This window comes from Antennarius striatus, chromosome 2, assembly GCF_040054535.1.
Source record: "Antennarius striatus isolate MH-2024 chromosome 2, ASM4005453v1, whole genome shotgun sequence".
NCBI lineage: Eukaryota > Metazoa > Chordata > Actinopteri > Lophiiformes > Antennariidae > Antennarius > Antennarius striatus.
This window is the reverse complement of record NC_090777.1, coordinates 29,931,069-29,945,000: the sequence shown is the minus strand read 5'-3', so window position 1 is coordinate 29,945,000 and position 13,932 is coordinate 29,931,069. Positions and strand designations below refer to the sequence as shown.

Here is a 13,932-nt window from a genome sequence, read left to right as displayed (position 1 = left end):
AAAACTCTTTTACCTGTGATTGAGGTGAGATGCTAGCAGCCACCATCCCAGAAGACAACAGCTTCATCGCTTCACCCACATGAACCCTCACAGCTCTGACGCCTCTCCAGCTCTGTAGAAAGTCAGTCCTGTGCCTTTGGTTGATTTGATTTGTCCCAGATTATCTCTGCTGTGGGGTTAAACAAGTTCCGGTAAGATCCTGTGATCCTTCGTCTTAAACCAGTATCTCATTAGAATGACTAAGGTCTGAGAAAAATGTCAGAATGTGATGTGAAGATGCAGAAATTGTATCTTTTCTAACACACAGACTCCTGCTGCTCTGGGGGGAGAGTAAGGCTATTCCTGACTCCTCCTGGATTACACCACTAATCTCATTACTACAAAGGTATATAATAGAGCACCCTCCCTCAATTAAAACACCCACTGTTCCTAAAACATCGCTGCCTTCTGTTGGAGTGTGGAATAGTTTTCAGTGATTCTGTCTGCTAATGTTTAGAATTATAATGAGTAAAAACCAGTCCAGCTATTTAACAAACCTTATAATCTTATAATGTCTACAATAAGTTATCTTTATAATGTGCAGGTCTATGATTGTGAAAAAGATTCACATGGGATTTTTGGTCATATACATGTATGTTCAGAGGATTCCTGAAATGGACACCCTAAAATTCATTGCTACAAATAGTGAGTGCTTAATGTAGATAAAATCAGATTAGCTAACCTTTTACCTCGCTAAAGCTGGTTGCATTTAGGTTGCTGATGTACAGCATTCGAAGAGAACAACAAGCTGATGATCCCCAATGCAAACCTAAAATGCAACAATATAATGACTGAAATCTTTTCTGGACATTCTGTATTTGTATAAAAATCCTATTTCAGTTTCTGATTTTAGGAGCAATTCTGTGCATTATCCATTCCACCCTCTTTCATCCTAAATCTGCGTGGTACTGTATATTTATTCTTACTTCATTCGATCATTCTGTCTTTCTTAATGTCTTATTTATGATTGTATAGCAAAGGGTAGCATCATAAAATAAAGTCATTATAGCATGTATTTACACTAATCTTTTTCTATATTATATGAATTTTTGTGTTCAAAGCATTATTTTTACACATGGTGATAAAAAGTTCACAGTATTAATCAATAGTATTGATTAACCCTGTGTTTTTTGCTCACAAACTATTCGTGGTCTACATGGAATGAAGTACCAGCCAGGTCACGCTGGGTTTATGAACAAAAATTAAATATATCTGATTTTAGCGTGAAGCTAAAGTAACGTTGATGTAATGAAATAGAGACGAGGAATTATAATTACAGATCTCAATAAATTAAATACTTATTTTCTAAAAAAAAAAGTTTCAACATTTTGTTCATAAACCTTCCGCCAGGTGGCAGCAGAGCCGTGCGGCACCAGCCGCTGGGGGCAGGAGCTGTCCGTCGATGTCATAGAAGCGAACACATTTCCGTGCTCCACATGTGCAACCGAACAAAGCATGATGGGAAATGAAGTTTAGCTGTTGCGATCGGTCGTAGTCTTACGTGGTTCTGACGTATGAGCAGTACTGTATTTCCCGACAGGCATTGCTGCTCTGTCGTAGTGCCCCAGCTGGTTGTGTGGGTGGATCAAATTTCACCACACGGACCGTTCTGCCGCTTCAAACAAGCGGATGTAAACGGGAGGAGTACACCGGACGTTTATCAAATCTGCCTTCAAAATAAAACATCCTTATCAATAATATAAATACAGATCAGCTCCTTGTCACAGTCTTTATGTTCCTTCTGATATCTAGGATATTGTATTTCTTTAACGGCAGTAGAGTAGAAAAATAGGAAATAATACATCATCTACTTCCTAAATATTTCGACGATACTTTTATTTTGAAAGTGAGAACCAGAAGTCCCCCCCTTCTCTCCCCCGAGCAGCTTGTGCTCCTGCTGCGGCTTTACGGCTCCGAGAAGCCGGGGAGAGGAGAACGGAGCGCCGGTCAGACACGATGGAGCGTCTTTAGGAGCTAACGGCCAGCTCCACCCTCGGAGATAACCGGACAGGTCACCGGCGCAGCGACGAGAAACAACCACGAAACAACCATGCAGTTTAAATCCAGACGAATGTGAGCCCCCCTCCCTTCAAGGTGACACCTCCCGGAGGAAGACGCTCCGACACCCCCGTCCGATCGGCCGGCGCCCGTCGGGTGATCGACCCCTTGAGACCATGTCCTCGGAGGAGCAGGGCTACCCTGACGCCGTGATGCTGCTGGAGGCCGGGCCCCAGTGGATGCGGGCCGAAATCGAACGCCTTGCCCGGGAGCTGAGCGACACCACGAACGAGAAGATCCAGGCGGCGGAGTACGGGCTGGCGGTGCTGGAGGAGAAGCAGCAGCTCAAGCAGCAGTACGAGGACCTGGAGGCCGAGGCCGAGGCGGTGAGGCAGGAGCTGGACCAGCTGAAGGAGGTGGGCTGTGTGCTAAAATCACTCCGATAATCAGAAAATTAATCTGCTATTCCTGATTCTCACTGATCGATCCTGAAACACGGCTGTGTGTGTGGACCCATGGGGGTTAGAAGTCACCTTTAAATGATTAGTCTGGCAGTTTTGAATGATCTCATCGATGCAATATGACACTTAGATGAAAAGCCATAACATCCTACAAGGTCAATACTGCAGGATGGGGGGGGGGGGTCGGCTATGTCACCCCCACCCCCCGCCTGTGGCCCCCATTGCACCGCAATCTTTATTTATTTATGCATCATCTGAATGTGCAGCTCTTAGGGCCCCTTCGACACATTCCTGCTGCTTCACTTCTTTCTGGCCCCTTTCATCATGTTTTAATCTTTAATTACATTCAGTGCTTGTTTGATTTGGAAAAGTAGAAGCGCTCCGAGTCATTCCAGGTGTGTTCTCTGTGTGTGTTCAGTTGACCTATCAAAAACCAACACTTTACACCAAAATTGTGTCAAACTCAAGGCCCGGGGGCCAAATGTGGCCCTCCACATCATTTAGTGTGGCCCGCAACAACATAGAAGGTCAGAGTGTCTAAAAATAAATAGGTCAGTGTACTTTGACCAAAACTACATTTCCCACAATGCAGTAGTTCAGCCCATTTTAACTCTGACTAAACGTAGTGAACAAAGTTAACGTCCTAACTTGTGTCTGATGTTATTTTTCTTTATTGATTGATAGTTTGATCCTTGATTGATGGAGTTCTGTGGGTTTAATAACCTGACAAATGAAAAGGATTTATGTTAGAACAGAGAAACAAACAAACATGTTTTTTCTGTCTAACTGTAATGTTTGGAACTAGAATCAGTCAGAAATTCAGTTATTTAACATTAAGGAGTAGCTACATTTAGTTACATTACACTGAGTTACATTTAGTTACATTTATTAGTTACATTAAGGAGTAGTTACATTTAGTTACATTACACTGAGTTACATTTAGTTACATTTATTAGTTACATTAAGGAGTAGTTACATTTAGTTACATTACACTGAGTTACATTTAGTTACATTTATTAGTTACATTAAGGAGTAGTTACATTTAGTTACATTACACTGAGTTACATTTAGTTACATTTATTAGTTACATTAAGGAGTAGTTACATTTAGTTACATTACACTGAGTTACATTTAGTTACATTTATTAGTTACATTAAGGAGTAGTTACATTTAGTTACATTACACTGAGTTACATTTAGTTACATTTATTAGTTACATTAAGGAGTAGTTACATTTAGTTACATTACACTGAGTTACATTTAGTTACATTTATTAGTTACATTAAGGAGTAGTTACATTTAGTTACATTATACTGAGTTACATTTAGTTACATTTATTAGTTACATTAAGGAGTAGTTACATTTAGTTACATTACACTGAGTTACATTTAGTTACATTTATTAGTTACATTTGGCCCTTATCCAGATGTGGCCCCTGGTGAAAATGAGTTTGACCCCCCCCAGGTCTACAGACATCTTCGTCTGAACAAGAAGCAGTCGTTTAGTTGAAAGGGGAGGGAATCATTTTGAATTTCAAACCTTCCCGCTCAGAAGAGAGAGAGGAACTGAACGAGTTCTGACCCTGTGGGAATGGAAGGAATGTGGAGGGTGACTTCAGGCGGAACGCGTGAGTCAGATAGAGGATGTGTGTGTTTCTGCTGGATGTGTGTGTTTCTGCTGGATGTGTGTGTTTCTGCTGGATGTGTGTGTTTCTGCTGGATGTGTGTGTTTCTGCTGGATGTGTGTGTTTCTGCTGGATGTGTGTGTTTCTGCTGGATGTGTGTGTTTCTGCTGGATGTGCCCCCCCCCCATTGTCTGCCTGGTTTTCTTGCTGCTCCAGTTTGTCATCGTCTTGTGATTTAGACAGAAAGACTCTGAAGAACGTAAGAACCACCAAGAACCACAGAAAGAAGACTGACTCAGTCCTGCTCACTGTTTCTCACGTCCTCCTTTGAGATTTGGGTTCTTGACCCCCCCCCCCCCCCCAGCCAAACAACTAATAGCTGAGGAGCTGTCTTTTGGTAAACCCCCTTTTCTCCTTGCCAAGAAGCTTCTCCTCCCTCCTCTGGGGTTCTGCCGTTCCAGTGGAGACACATGCAGACGTTTCCCTTGCCCCCCCCCCCCCCGGTGGCCTTCGCTCTCTCCAGTCGTCGTTGAGAGAAGAAGACGAGGCGTCTCTCGCTCTGTTTCATGTCCAGCCCCCCCAGAGGAACGACAAGGAGATGGTCCAGATAGAAGACGGCCTCAAACAGTCTGTTGGTACCTGAGGTCTGACTACCTCGGGTCCTTCATGGGGAGTTCAGACTGGGTCCCAGTTGACCTGTTTGCTCCCAATGCCACACCCCCCCCCCCTCTGGGCTGTACAGTCACTTGTTGGCAGGGGGCTGCAGCTGAGTTTCATCTCTTGATTGTAGAGCTCTGATTGGTCAGATCACAGTGAGGTTCCTGCACCCCCCCCCCTCAACCCAACAGTCCAACAAACCTCCGTGTGAAGACGAGGAGACCGTGTTGTCCACATAGAAGAGTTCCTGTGGAGCCAACGCTCCTCTGGGGCTCCTGGGCCAGAGTCGAAGAAAACCGTATGAAGGTCGTCTCTCTGTCTCTCCGTCTCTCTGTCTCCGTCTGTCCGTCTCTCTGTCTCTCCGTCTCTGCGTCTCTCTGTCTCCGTCTCTCCGTCTCTCTGTCTCCGTCTCTCCGTCTCTCTGTCTCCGTCTCTCTGTCTCTCCGTCTGTCCGTCTCTCTGTCTCTCCGTCTCTCCGTCTGTCCGTCTCTGCGTCTCTCTGTCTCCGTCTCTCCGTCTCTGCGTCTCTCTGTCTCCGTCTGTCCGTCTCTCTGTCTCTCCGTCTCTGCGTCTCTCTGTCTCCGTCTGTCCGTCTCTCTGTCTCCGTCTCTCTGTCTCCGTCTCTCTGTCTCTCCGTCTGTCCGTCTCTCTGTCTCTCTGTCTCTCTGTCTCTCCGTCTCTGCGTCTCTGCTTCATCTCTCTCTGTGGTTTTTGGGTCATCTTCAGGCGGAGGTCAAACTGTCCAACGTGTCAGCAGCACAAACAGGTTGGATATAAACGGTGACTTGGAGGCGTCTCTCTCTGGAGGACATCGTCTACCATCGACTGTGTGTGAGATTTACTGGATGGTCTCCAGCGACCCCCCCAGACCCCCCTACAACTAGCTGGTATGCACAAACAGAAATAGCTCAGATTCCGATTGAAACGCACAAATGTCACCCTTTTGTCTCAGGGCTGGATGCAAACAGCCAATCAGAAATCATCGTGACAGCGAGCAAACTTCCTCCACGTTGGAGCCAATCCCTCCGTCTCCCTTACCCCCGACCAGAGCGCTCGTGTTCCAAACCCCCTCCCACCTACGCGCCCCTATGTAGGCAGAAAGATGGAGTCCTGCACACTGTTGTTGCCTAGTAACGACACGGGTCTGTGTCTGCGAGTAAATGTTCTGCTTTTTGAGTGATCATCTCCCAGACGGCGATAATAGGATGAACGCACACCCTCACCGGCTGGACGTTAACACACGTCCAGTTAAATGAACCGACGGGACACCCCGGCTGGCTGTTAGCACCGACCCACTGATGAGGACGGATCTCCATCCTCAGGCTTTGATTAGAAGCACCCAGCTAACATTCAGTCAGGATTTAAAGGTTCTCTAAACTCCACTTTTGCCCGATTTGCATGTGAACAGCCTGACAGGTTCATCTGGTGGTGCACCAGAGTGAAAATGGGTATTATTGTTCAGACATTGTTCTTCAGGGCAAATGTTTGTTGACACTATAGCGTCTTGAATCTGATTGGTGGACGATCCACTCAGACGGCGCTCCGACGCGAGGCTGTTGGTAAAGATGTGATTAATCTGAACGGACTTTTACCCACTGATCACGTGTGCAGAGGACAGTCTCATAGTCAATAACATCACACACACACACACACACACACACACACACACACACACACACACACACACACGCTGTGAGGTGGTGTTCTTAAGGTAAGCCCCTCACGGTGACATCATGCGCCACACCCCCGACCCTTAAAGCAGTCCTGAGGGACACGCCGTCTCCTGCACATCGTCTGAGCGTACGTAAAGAACCCGAGAGGCTTTTGTGACCGTAGTGGGATCATTCTCACCCCCCGGCTTCCCTCAGACCTGTAATGGGATGAAACACAAAGACGTCATATTTCATCCAGACTGAACCAGTGGAGGTGTGTGATGTCTTCATGACGCTCAGACCCACTGAGACAAAGGCTCTGTAACAAAGAGGGGTTCCTGTTTGCTCTGCAGCGAGTGTTAGAACCCCTTTAAAGACCCTCCCCAGCGTCTCTATTAGTGTACCAGCAGCTGTGTGCTCCGCTGTGGAATCCAACCGGACAATGAGAGCTCTAATTATTGTTGGACTGGGTAGAACCTGGGGTCTGAGAGCTCCACCCGTGGTCCTTTGTGTGCTCCAGCCCCCCGGGGTTCACGGGTCTTGGGTGTCAAAACGTAGAGAGGGTTAAACGCCAGCAGAACACGGCGCTCCACAAAGGCCTGACTGAGAGAGGCGGCCATTGTTCTCATATTTGAAAGGATTGGTCACTTTTGTCCCCTTTGAAACAGCAGATCACCAAAGATTACACCCCAGTGTCCCCCGACAAAGATATCTGGTGTGCCTCTCAGCCCTCTCTGCGCTGCTAAATGGCTTGGATGCTGATTGGACGCCAGGAGAAAGTATGGGAAGCACACGATTCTGATTTGGCCAATTTCAACCAAAAACGATCAAAGGAGCCCCGCCTCATTTCCTCCGATGGACACGCCCAGCTGTGCTTCAGGGTTGGTGGTCCGTCTCTCACCCTCATGATCTTTATTTCTTCTTTTTCTTCCTTTGGAAGCCCATTCTTGAGGCTTATCACAACCCCTCAGCCCTCTAAGGCTCCAGTCTTCCCGTATCTCTGGATCAGTCGGTGGCGTTTGGCCCCCATCTGGGACTCCTCTGGGTTTACGGCCCAAACCTGTCGCCATTGTTGGGGGATTGTGATCATCTGTTTAATTCAGAATGTCTTTTGCTGGATGACAGGTCTGCAGTTAATCTTTTCTAAATGGCACTAAATAAAGTCTCAAATCCGCTACCCTCGGGGCCTAAGAGGATCAATCCCAGCCTCTATGCACCCGGCTTATGGACGTTTGGGCGTCTGCCAGGCCCAGCCGCCCTGACCAGGGGCAGGTTTGTGCGTTTGACCCCACAGAGGCTGGCAGGTGCTTATGGGAAATTGCCTTCTTGTCTTCTTTATCCTAGCCTGGTTGCCCATTCCGGCTGTGTGCGATCAGGGTCACTGGTTCTGAAGTCGCCCACACGTTGTGGCCGATCTCCATCTAAGAACCTGGTGGAGGTGTCCGAGACGTGTTCGTCTCTGCAGAAGATCGTTCACAACGGCTGAAGTCGCCTCCTGGGCTGCAGGACGACCGCTGTATGGTTCACAATAATGAAGGACGCAGTCCGTCGCGTTGTAGGAGAAGTGCCCCCGCTAATCCGGAATGATTTTAAGGGCTTTTGCCCTGAACTACCCTTCGGCGTGTTGAGTCGAGGCCGTTAGTGGGAAGCTGCTGGAGTCTGGGGGGGGTTGTTTGGGCTGCCTGGAATGTTTCTGGTTTCATGTTTAAAGACTGAAGTGTTTGTGCAGTGCAGGCCTGCGTTAGCGAGGGGGGGGTCAAGGAAGGGCTCAGTATTCTTGGTATGTGGCTGTTGGTTGGAGTAGCGTCAGAAATGGTTGTATTTACCCTACTTTACCCCCCTTACAGTCCCAGTTAAACAGATTCCTCTTGAAATACAGAAGCAAACAAAGATCTTACTGATACGTCCACAGAGGTCCAATGTTCATGGAGGCGTGTGGTACGGCAGCCCCCCAGGGTCGTGATTCCACAACTGTAATCCAATGACTTCAGACAGCGGTCAGATCAGACAGGATTCCTGGGTTAGAGGAGAGGATGACGTCAGAATAGTGGCTGTTTTCCTCCACCAGAACATCCTGCTTCATTCAGGAAGGGCTTTCTTTGGGGGGGGGGGTTCTGGAAGAACCACTGTGGTTTCTGCCCCCATGTCCACTGGTTGTCTTCATTATGTGGCTTCATTTTGACATTTCTATCCCATTTGGTATTTTGTCCTACGGATTACATTCAAACCACCCTCTAGTTTTATCACCACAGATGGTAAAAGTGATTGGATGTAATTATTATAATTGTTTCCATGGAGACCAAGCACAAAGCCTTTGCCCGTCCAGTTAAGATTAATTGAAGTTCAAATGTTATTTCTTGCTGTGGTGACACTTTCTCAGTACGTTAACGACCCGGCTGCTTTACGATCGTTTATGGTCCGTAAACGTTCCATAATCTTCTGAGTCACAGGTTACATGATCAACATGCCTTCATGTAAAATACATCTCCACGCAAACCTCTGCGTCAAATCTTCCTCCTCCAGAAACAAACCGAAGTGCTTCCTCTGCCCCCCCCCGTCTTCCTCGCTCTGCATCCTGTTTTCATGTGAGGCCTGGAGTTTTTATAGCAGACAGGAAGCGTGTGAGATGTGGCTCCACATCAGTCCAGAAGCTTCTGTTTCCTCCAGGTTTGATTCACGGTGGCGACGCCAAACAGGAAAACACTGGATTAGACTCTGGATTAGCCTTTAAACGTCTTCAATGAGCGGCCCTTTAATAGGTTTTAATAGTTTTGTATAAGTTTGTTGAGTCGTCAGTCGACTAACATCCTACACGTCTGAGACGTCTTTGTCTTACGCCCCCGTCTGACTGTATTTCTTGGACTCTACTTCCTGTTGTTGGGTTGGGTCGGGGGCAACGTCCCACGAGAAACCAGAGACACGGGACGAGGAGGCACCGCCTCAAGCTTCTTAGCATGAACAAAGAACTTGTGGTATCTTCAAGTGGACAGATGGTGGTTGCCCCCCCCCCCGCCCCCTCCCCCCGCCCCTAGCCAGACACATGGATCCTTATCTGAAGCACAGGAGTTCCATCAACTGCATGTTCTACGTTAAAGGGATTAGAGGACAGGTTTTATTCTGTGGGACGGTTTGGATCATGGACCAGTTAAATGAGGGGCCCTGAGGACAGACCGCCACGGTCCATTCACACGTCAACAAAGGACGCCCCCCCGCCCTGGAGCCACTTCCTGCTTCACCTCATCCCCACGGTGCCTTCAGAATGTATCTGCATTCACTATTCTCCCCACGCTCCACATCCACTCCCAACCACCACCCCACCCCCCCAGGCTGCTTTTGTAAATGGGGGGGTACTGGGTCGGTGCTTTGTGTGGTACCCTAATCTCACCCAGTTTCAGAAAGGAAGAAATTGGGAATGAGAGGGGGTTAAATGGGAAGGGAAATGGGATGACAAGAGTTGTATTGGTCCACCGGGGGGGGGGGTCTTGCTTGTATAGCTGTGACAGTATTAGAGCGTAGAGGGGGGGCTGTGATTGGGTGTGTGCCAGTCTCTCACGGATCCTTGACACAATGGATCCAGCATGCAGGGCGGTGGGGATGGGTGGCACCCCAGTAAAACCTGTGGGAACCAGCTGGGGGGTCCTCCATGGCGGGGGCTAAAGCTGACATTTTATACATTCACACCTGATCAATCTGTACCTTCACTGACGTTTCCAGTGCTCTAGTTCTCTGCTGCAGACGTGAGGGGGGGGGGCGATCAGCTGTTTTCCATGAAGCCTGGGTCGCTTCATTTGCACACGTATGATGTATTACCCACTGGTGATGATGAGGCTACTGACCCCCCAACTCATTATTTACATCTGACGTGGGGGTATATGGAAGCTCTGCCGGCCTGACCTATGGTTCAACCCCCCCAGAGAGATGTGCACTGTTACATACAGGATTTAATGACATCAATACAACAGGAGGTGGTTTGTCTCCGCCCGGCTGGGAGGAAGGGCATGACCTGCCCCAGGAGACGGTCTTCAGGGTGGGGGGGTCAGGACAGCACCAGGTTGAGATCATTTCAGACACATTTGTGAGGGAGGGTGTGAAATCTGTAAGTAGATCAGGTTATCAGGAATTGTGTTCAAGTGGCAAAGAGTGGTGTGTGTGTGTGTGTGTGTGTGTGTGTGTGTGTGTGTGTGTGTGTGTGTGTGTGTCTGTGTGTGTGTGTGTGTGTGTGTGTGTGTGTGTGTGTGTGTGTGTGTGTGCGTGTGTGTGCGTGTGTGTGTGTGTGTGTCTGTGTGTGTGTGTGTGTATGTGTGTGTGTGTGTGAGTGAGTGTGTGTGTCTGTGTGTGTGTGTGTGTCTGTGTGTGTGTGTGTGTCTGTGTGTGTGTGTCTGTGTGTGTGTGTGTGTATGTGTGTGTCTGTGTCTGTGTCTGTGTGTGTGTGTGTGTGTGTGTCTGTGTGTGTCTGTGTGTGTCTGTGTGTGTGTGTGAGTGAGTGATGACAAAGGTCATGACGAAGGCAGATGGAGCCTGATTGGTTGGGTTTGTCACAGCATTGTGAAGGGGAACTGCAGGAGGATCGATCACAAAGTTAATCTAATAAATGATTATTGACGAGTTGAAACAGCCGCAGGTTAAAGGTTTGATTTAAAACAGCTTCCACTCTGTTACAAACACACAGGATGACCTTTGCCCTTCCTCCTGCTGACCCTGGACTTTGACAGAAAATGCAAACTCACGTGCGTGCGTGCGTGCGTGCGTGCGTGCGTGCGTGCGTGCGTGCGTGCGTGCGTGTGTGTGTGTGCAGCCCAGCTGCTCCCCTCGTCAGTCGTCTACGTCAGCCGTTCAGCTGTTGGGGTCATACGTGGGGGTTCCTCAGGGAGTGTCTTTAGAGAAATGGTGACACATGTAATAAATAGTGGTTTCACCGTGTTCACCGGGTGTTTATTACATTATTACATGTTTATTACGTGTTTATGACGTTATTATTCTATAACTGACACAAACGGGGGCTTCACTGCAGTCTGGAGCGGCGTCATGTTTTATGAACGTTCTTAAATCTCTGACCGGGGAGGTGCGGCGCTCTGGCGACGCCCCCCCCCCCCCAGCAGGAGGAGGAGGCTGAGCTCTGAGATGACCATCTGTGACAACATCCTGCCCCGCCCACACTGACCGTCTCCCACTCTGTCGCTGGCATTGTAACCATAACGACGGCCGGTCCCCCGGGGTGATGGCGCGTGGATGGGGGGGGGGGGATCTCAGCCAGACGGCGTCAATAGGAGCGGGGGGGGGACAGGCTTGGCGCCGGCGGTGCTGATAAGACTGTCTTTGCATTGCAAACGATCGGGTGTGATCGGCCGGAGCTGGAATGGAACCACACCGTGATGAAGAACCCAGGAGAGCAGACGTAATCAGTCCCCCCGCCCTGGAGAAACGGCTTCTCCCCCCATCCTGCAGCTGGGATGTGGAGCCGGTAAACAGAGGCTTCCTGTGATGGACTGAGGACTGAACTGAAGCAGAATTGACTTCATGTCGGACTCAGAAACACCAGCGTGTCGCAGACGTGTGACCCGCTGACACCCGCCTCTGGAAAGGAGCTGAACCGGGTTATTGTCAGGCTCACCTGGTCAGGCTCACCTGGTTCTCATCTCAGGAACGAACCTGTAATCACTTCTGACATGTGCAGAAGCTGTGTAGATCTTTTACCCCCCAGGGTAAATAAACCCTCAGAACCAGTTCCTGGAGCTCTGCTGCTGAAGGCGTAACGACTGTTAACACCCTGTAATAACACTGGAGCCAAGCTAAAGCCTTACAGGAGAGAGTTCAGTGTGATGCAGTCGGGTCAGTGGTGGGGGGTCTTGTGTCCTCCTCCTGCTGGTATTACACCTGTTCTTACCGTACAGGTGAAGGAGAAGGTGAAGACATCCTGTCTTTGTGTTCCTACATTGAACGTGGATGAGTGTCTCACAGGACAGGAGGTCCACCCCGAGTTCAGAGTTCAGAGTTTATAACGAGGGTTCAGGTTCGCTTCAGCTTCAGGTTCGCTTCAGCTTCAGGTTCGCTTCAGCTTCAGGTTCGCTTCAGCTTCAGGTTCGCTTCAGCTTCAGGTTCGCTTCAGCTTCAGGTTCGCTTCCTGCTGAAGGCAGGATTAAATATACAATGTAGTTTTCAGCAGATCTGAAGAAAGAACTAGAAAGACCCCAATCAGTGTCAGAGTGTGTGTGTGTGTGTGTGTGTGTGTGTGTGTGTGTGTGTGTGTGTGTCTGTGTGTGTGTGTGTGTGGCTGTGTGTGTGTGTGTGTGTGTTAATACGTGCAGGAATCTCCAGGGTGAGTTGATGGAGTGTTCTCCACTGGTGGATCGTAGGACTACCGCCTCTCTGTAGCTCATCTCCATAGCAACAGCACTAACAATCCTCTGGTTATCGTCTGATCGATCACGTGAGGGTTTGTCATCAGAACAAAATCCTGCTGCTGTGTTTGGGTGTGTTAACTGTGGGTTTACGTGGTGCAGGATATTCCAGGTGTGGGTCAGTGGTGATATTCCAGGTGTGGGTCAGTGGTGATATTCCAGGTGTGGGTCAGTGGTGATATTCCAGGTGTGGGTCAGTGGTGATATTCCAGGTGTGGGTCAGTGGTGATATTCCAGGTGTGGGTCAGTGGTGATCATCTGTCAGTGAACCTTCTCCATGTTTTCACTGCAGGTTTTTGCACACATATTTTTTAGGAACCCCTACAAGGCTTTGAACGCTAGCTGGTTCTGTATTTATGGGGGGGGTGGGGGGTAGGTAGCGCTGACTGCAGGGCAAATCGGGAAAATAGAAATGAGTATACTACACGCGTGTGTTTGGCCTGCGTGTGACCAACCCAACGGCTCTGCGCTGTGCAGCCAATCCCTGTGGCTCTGCTCCAGCAGTAATACCCCCTGTGTTGGATTGTTTCTCCTCTTTTTACCCCCGTTCTCCTGTTTGGTCACACACTCCGTGTTCATTCACACGTATGACATTCCTCTCCATACCTCTAAGATAATTTAGCCGTGGAAAACTGCCTGTAATGCTGAGGATGTCCGGTGTGTGGAGAATCCTTCAGGGGGGGCAGTTAATCATAACCTGAGAGGATCTGTGGAGGGAAGAGAGTGAATTCTGCCCCGTCTGTCCCGTCCCATTCCCTCCTGTAGGGGGAGATAACGAGCCTCTCTGTTACTCATTAGTGAACACGTCGTTGGTTCTGATTAATCTTCCACATTTGCTCCCTGTGAGTTGAAGTAAAGTAAACAAGCGTGATCACATGACATGGTTCACCCCCCCCCTCAGTTTGCTGGTTCTCTGCTGCAGATGAGGATCAGACTGAACTGTCAGGACCTGATTCTGTTTGTGTGACAGGAGCTGGAGGTTCGGTCTGACTCAGACACAAGTCATAACCAGAGATTCCTCTCCCCCTAACACCATCAGAGACCAACAGGATTGATCTGTCGGTTGCCCTCAATGACCCGAGGTCTTTCCCCCTGGGGAGGTTC

At 48.8% G+C, this 13,932-nt stretch overlaps 2 protein-coding genes across 3 annotated transcripts in view; one reads left to right on the top strand and one right to left on the bottom strand.

Annotated features, from left to right (window-relative positions):
* ptpdc1b (protein tyrosine phosphatase domain containing 1b) overlaps positions 1 to 150 on the bottom strand; it is a 6,536-nt gene extending 6,386 nt beyond the window's left edge. Inside the window, exon 1 of the mRNA XM_068330950.1 lies at positions 14 to 150. The gene's annotated coding sequence lies outside the window, so the exon portion shown is untranslated. The remainder of the gene's footprint in view (positions 1 to 13) is intronic.
* A 1,785-nt stretch (positions 151 to 1,935) lies between these two features.
* The window catches only part of LOC137604347 (protein bicaudal D homolog 2-like), a 34,346-nt gene continuing 22,349 nt past the window's right edge, over positions 1,936 to 13,932 (top strand). For both annotated transcript variants that reach the window (XM_068328358.1, XM_068328357.1), the window contains exon 1: positions 1,936 to 2,453. In XM_068328358.1, the coding sequence (XP_068184459.1) occupies positions 2,214 to 2,453 (240 nt within the window). In that variant the 5' untranslated portion in view covers positions 1,936 to 2,213. The remainder of the gene's footprint in view (positions 2,454 to 13,932) is intronic.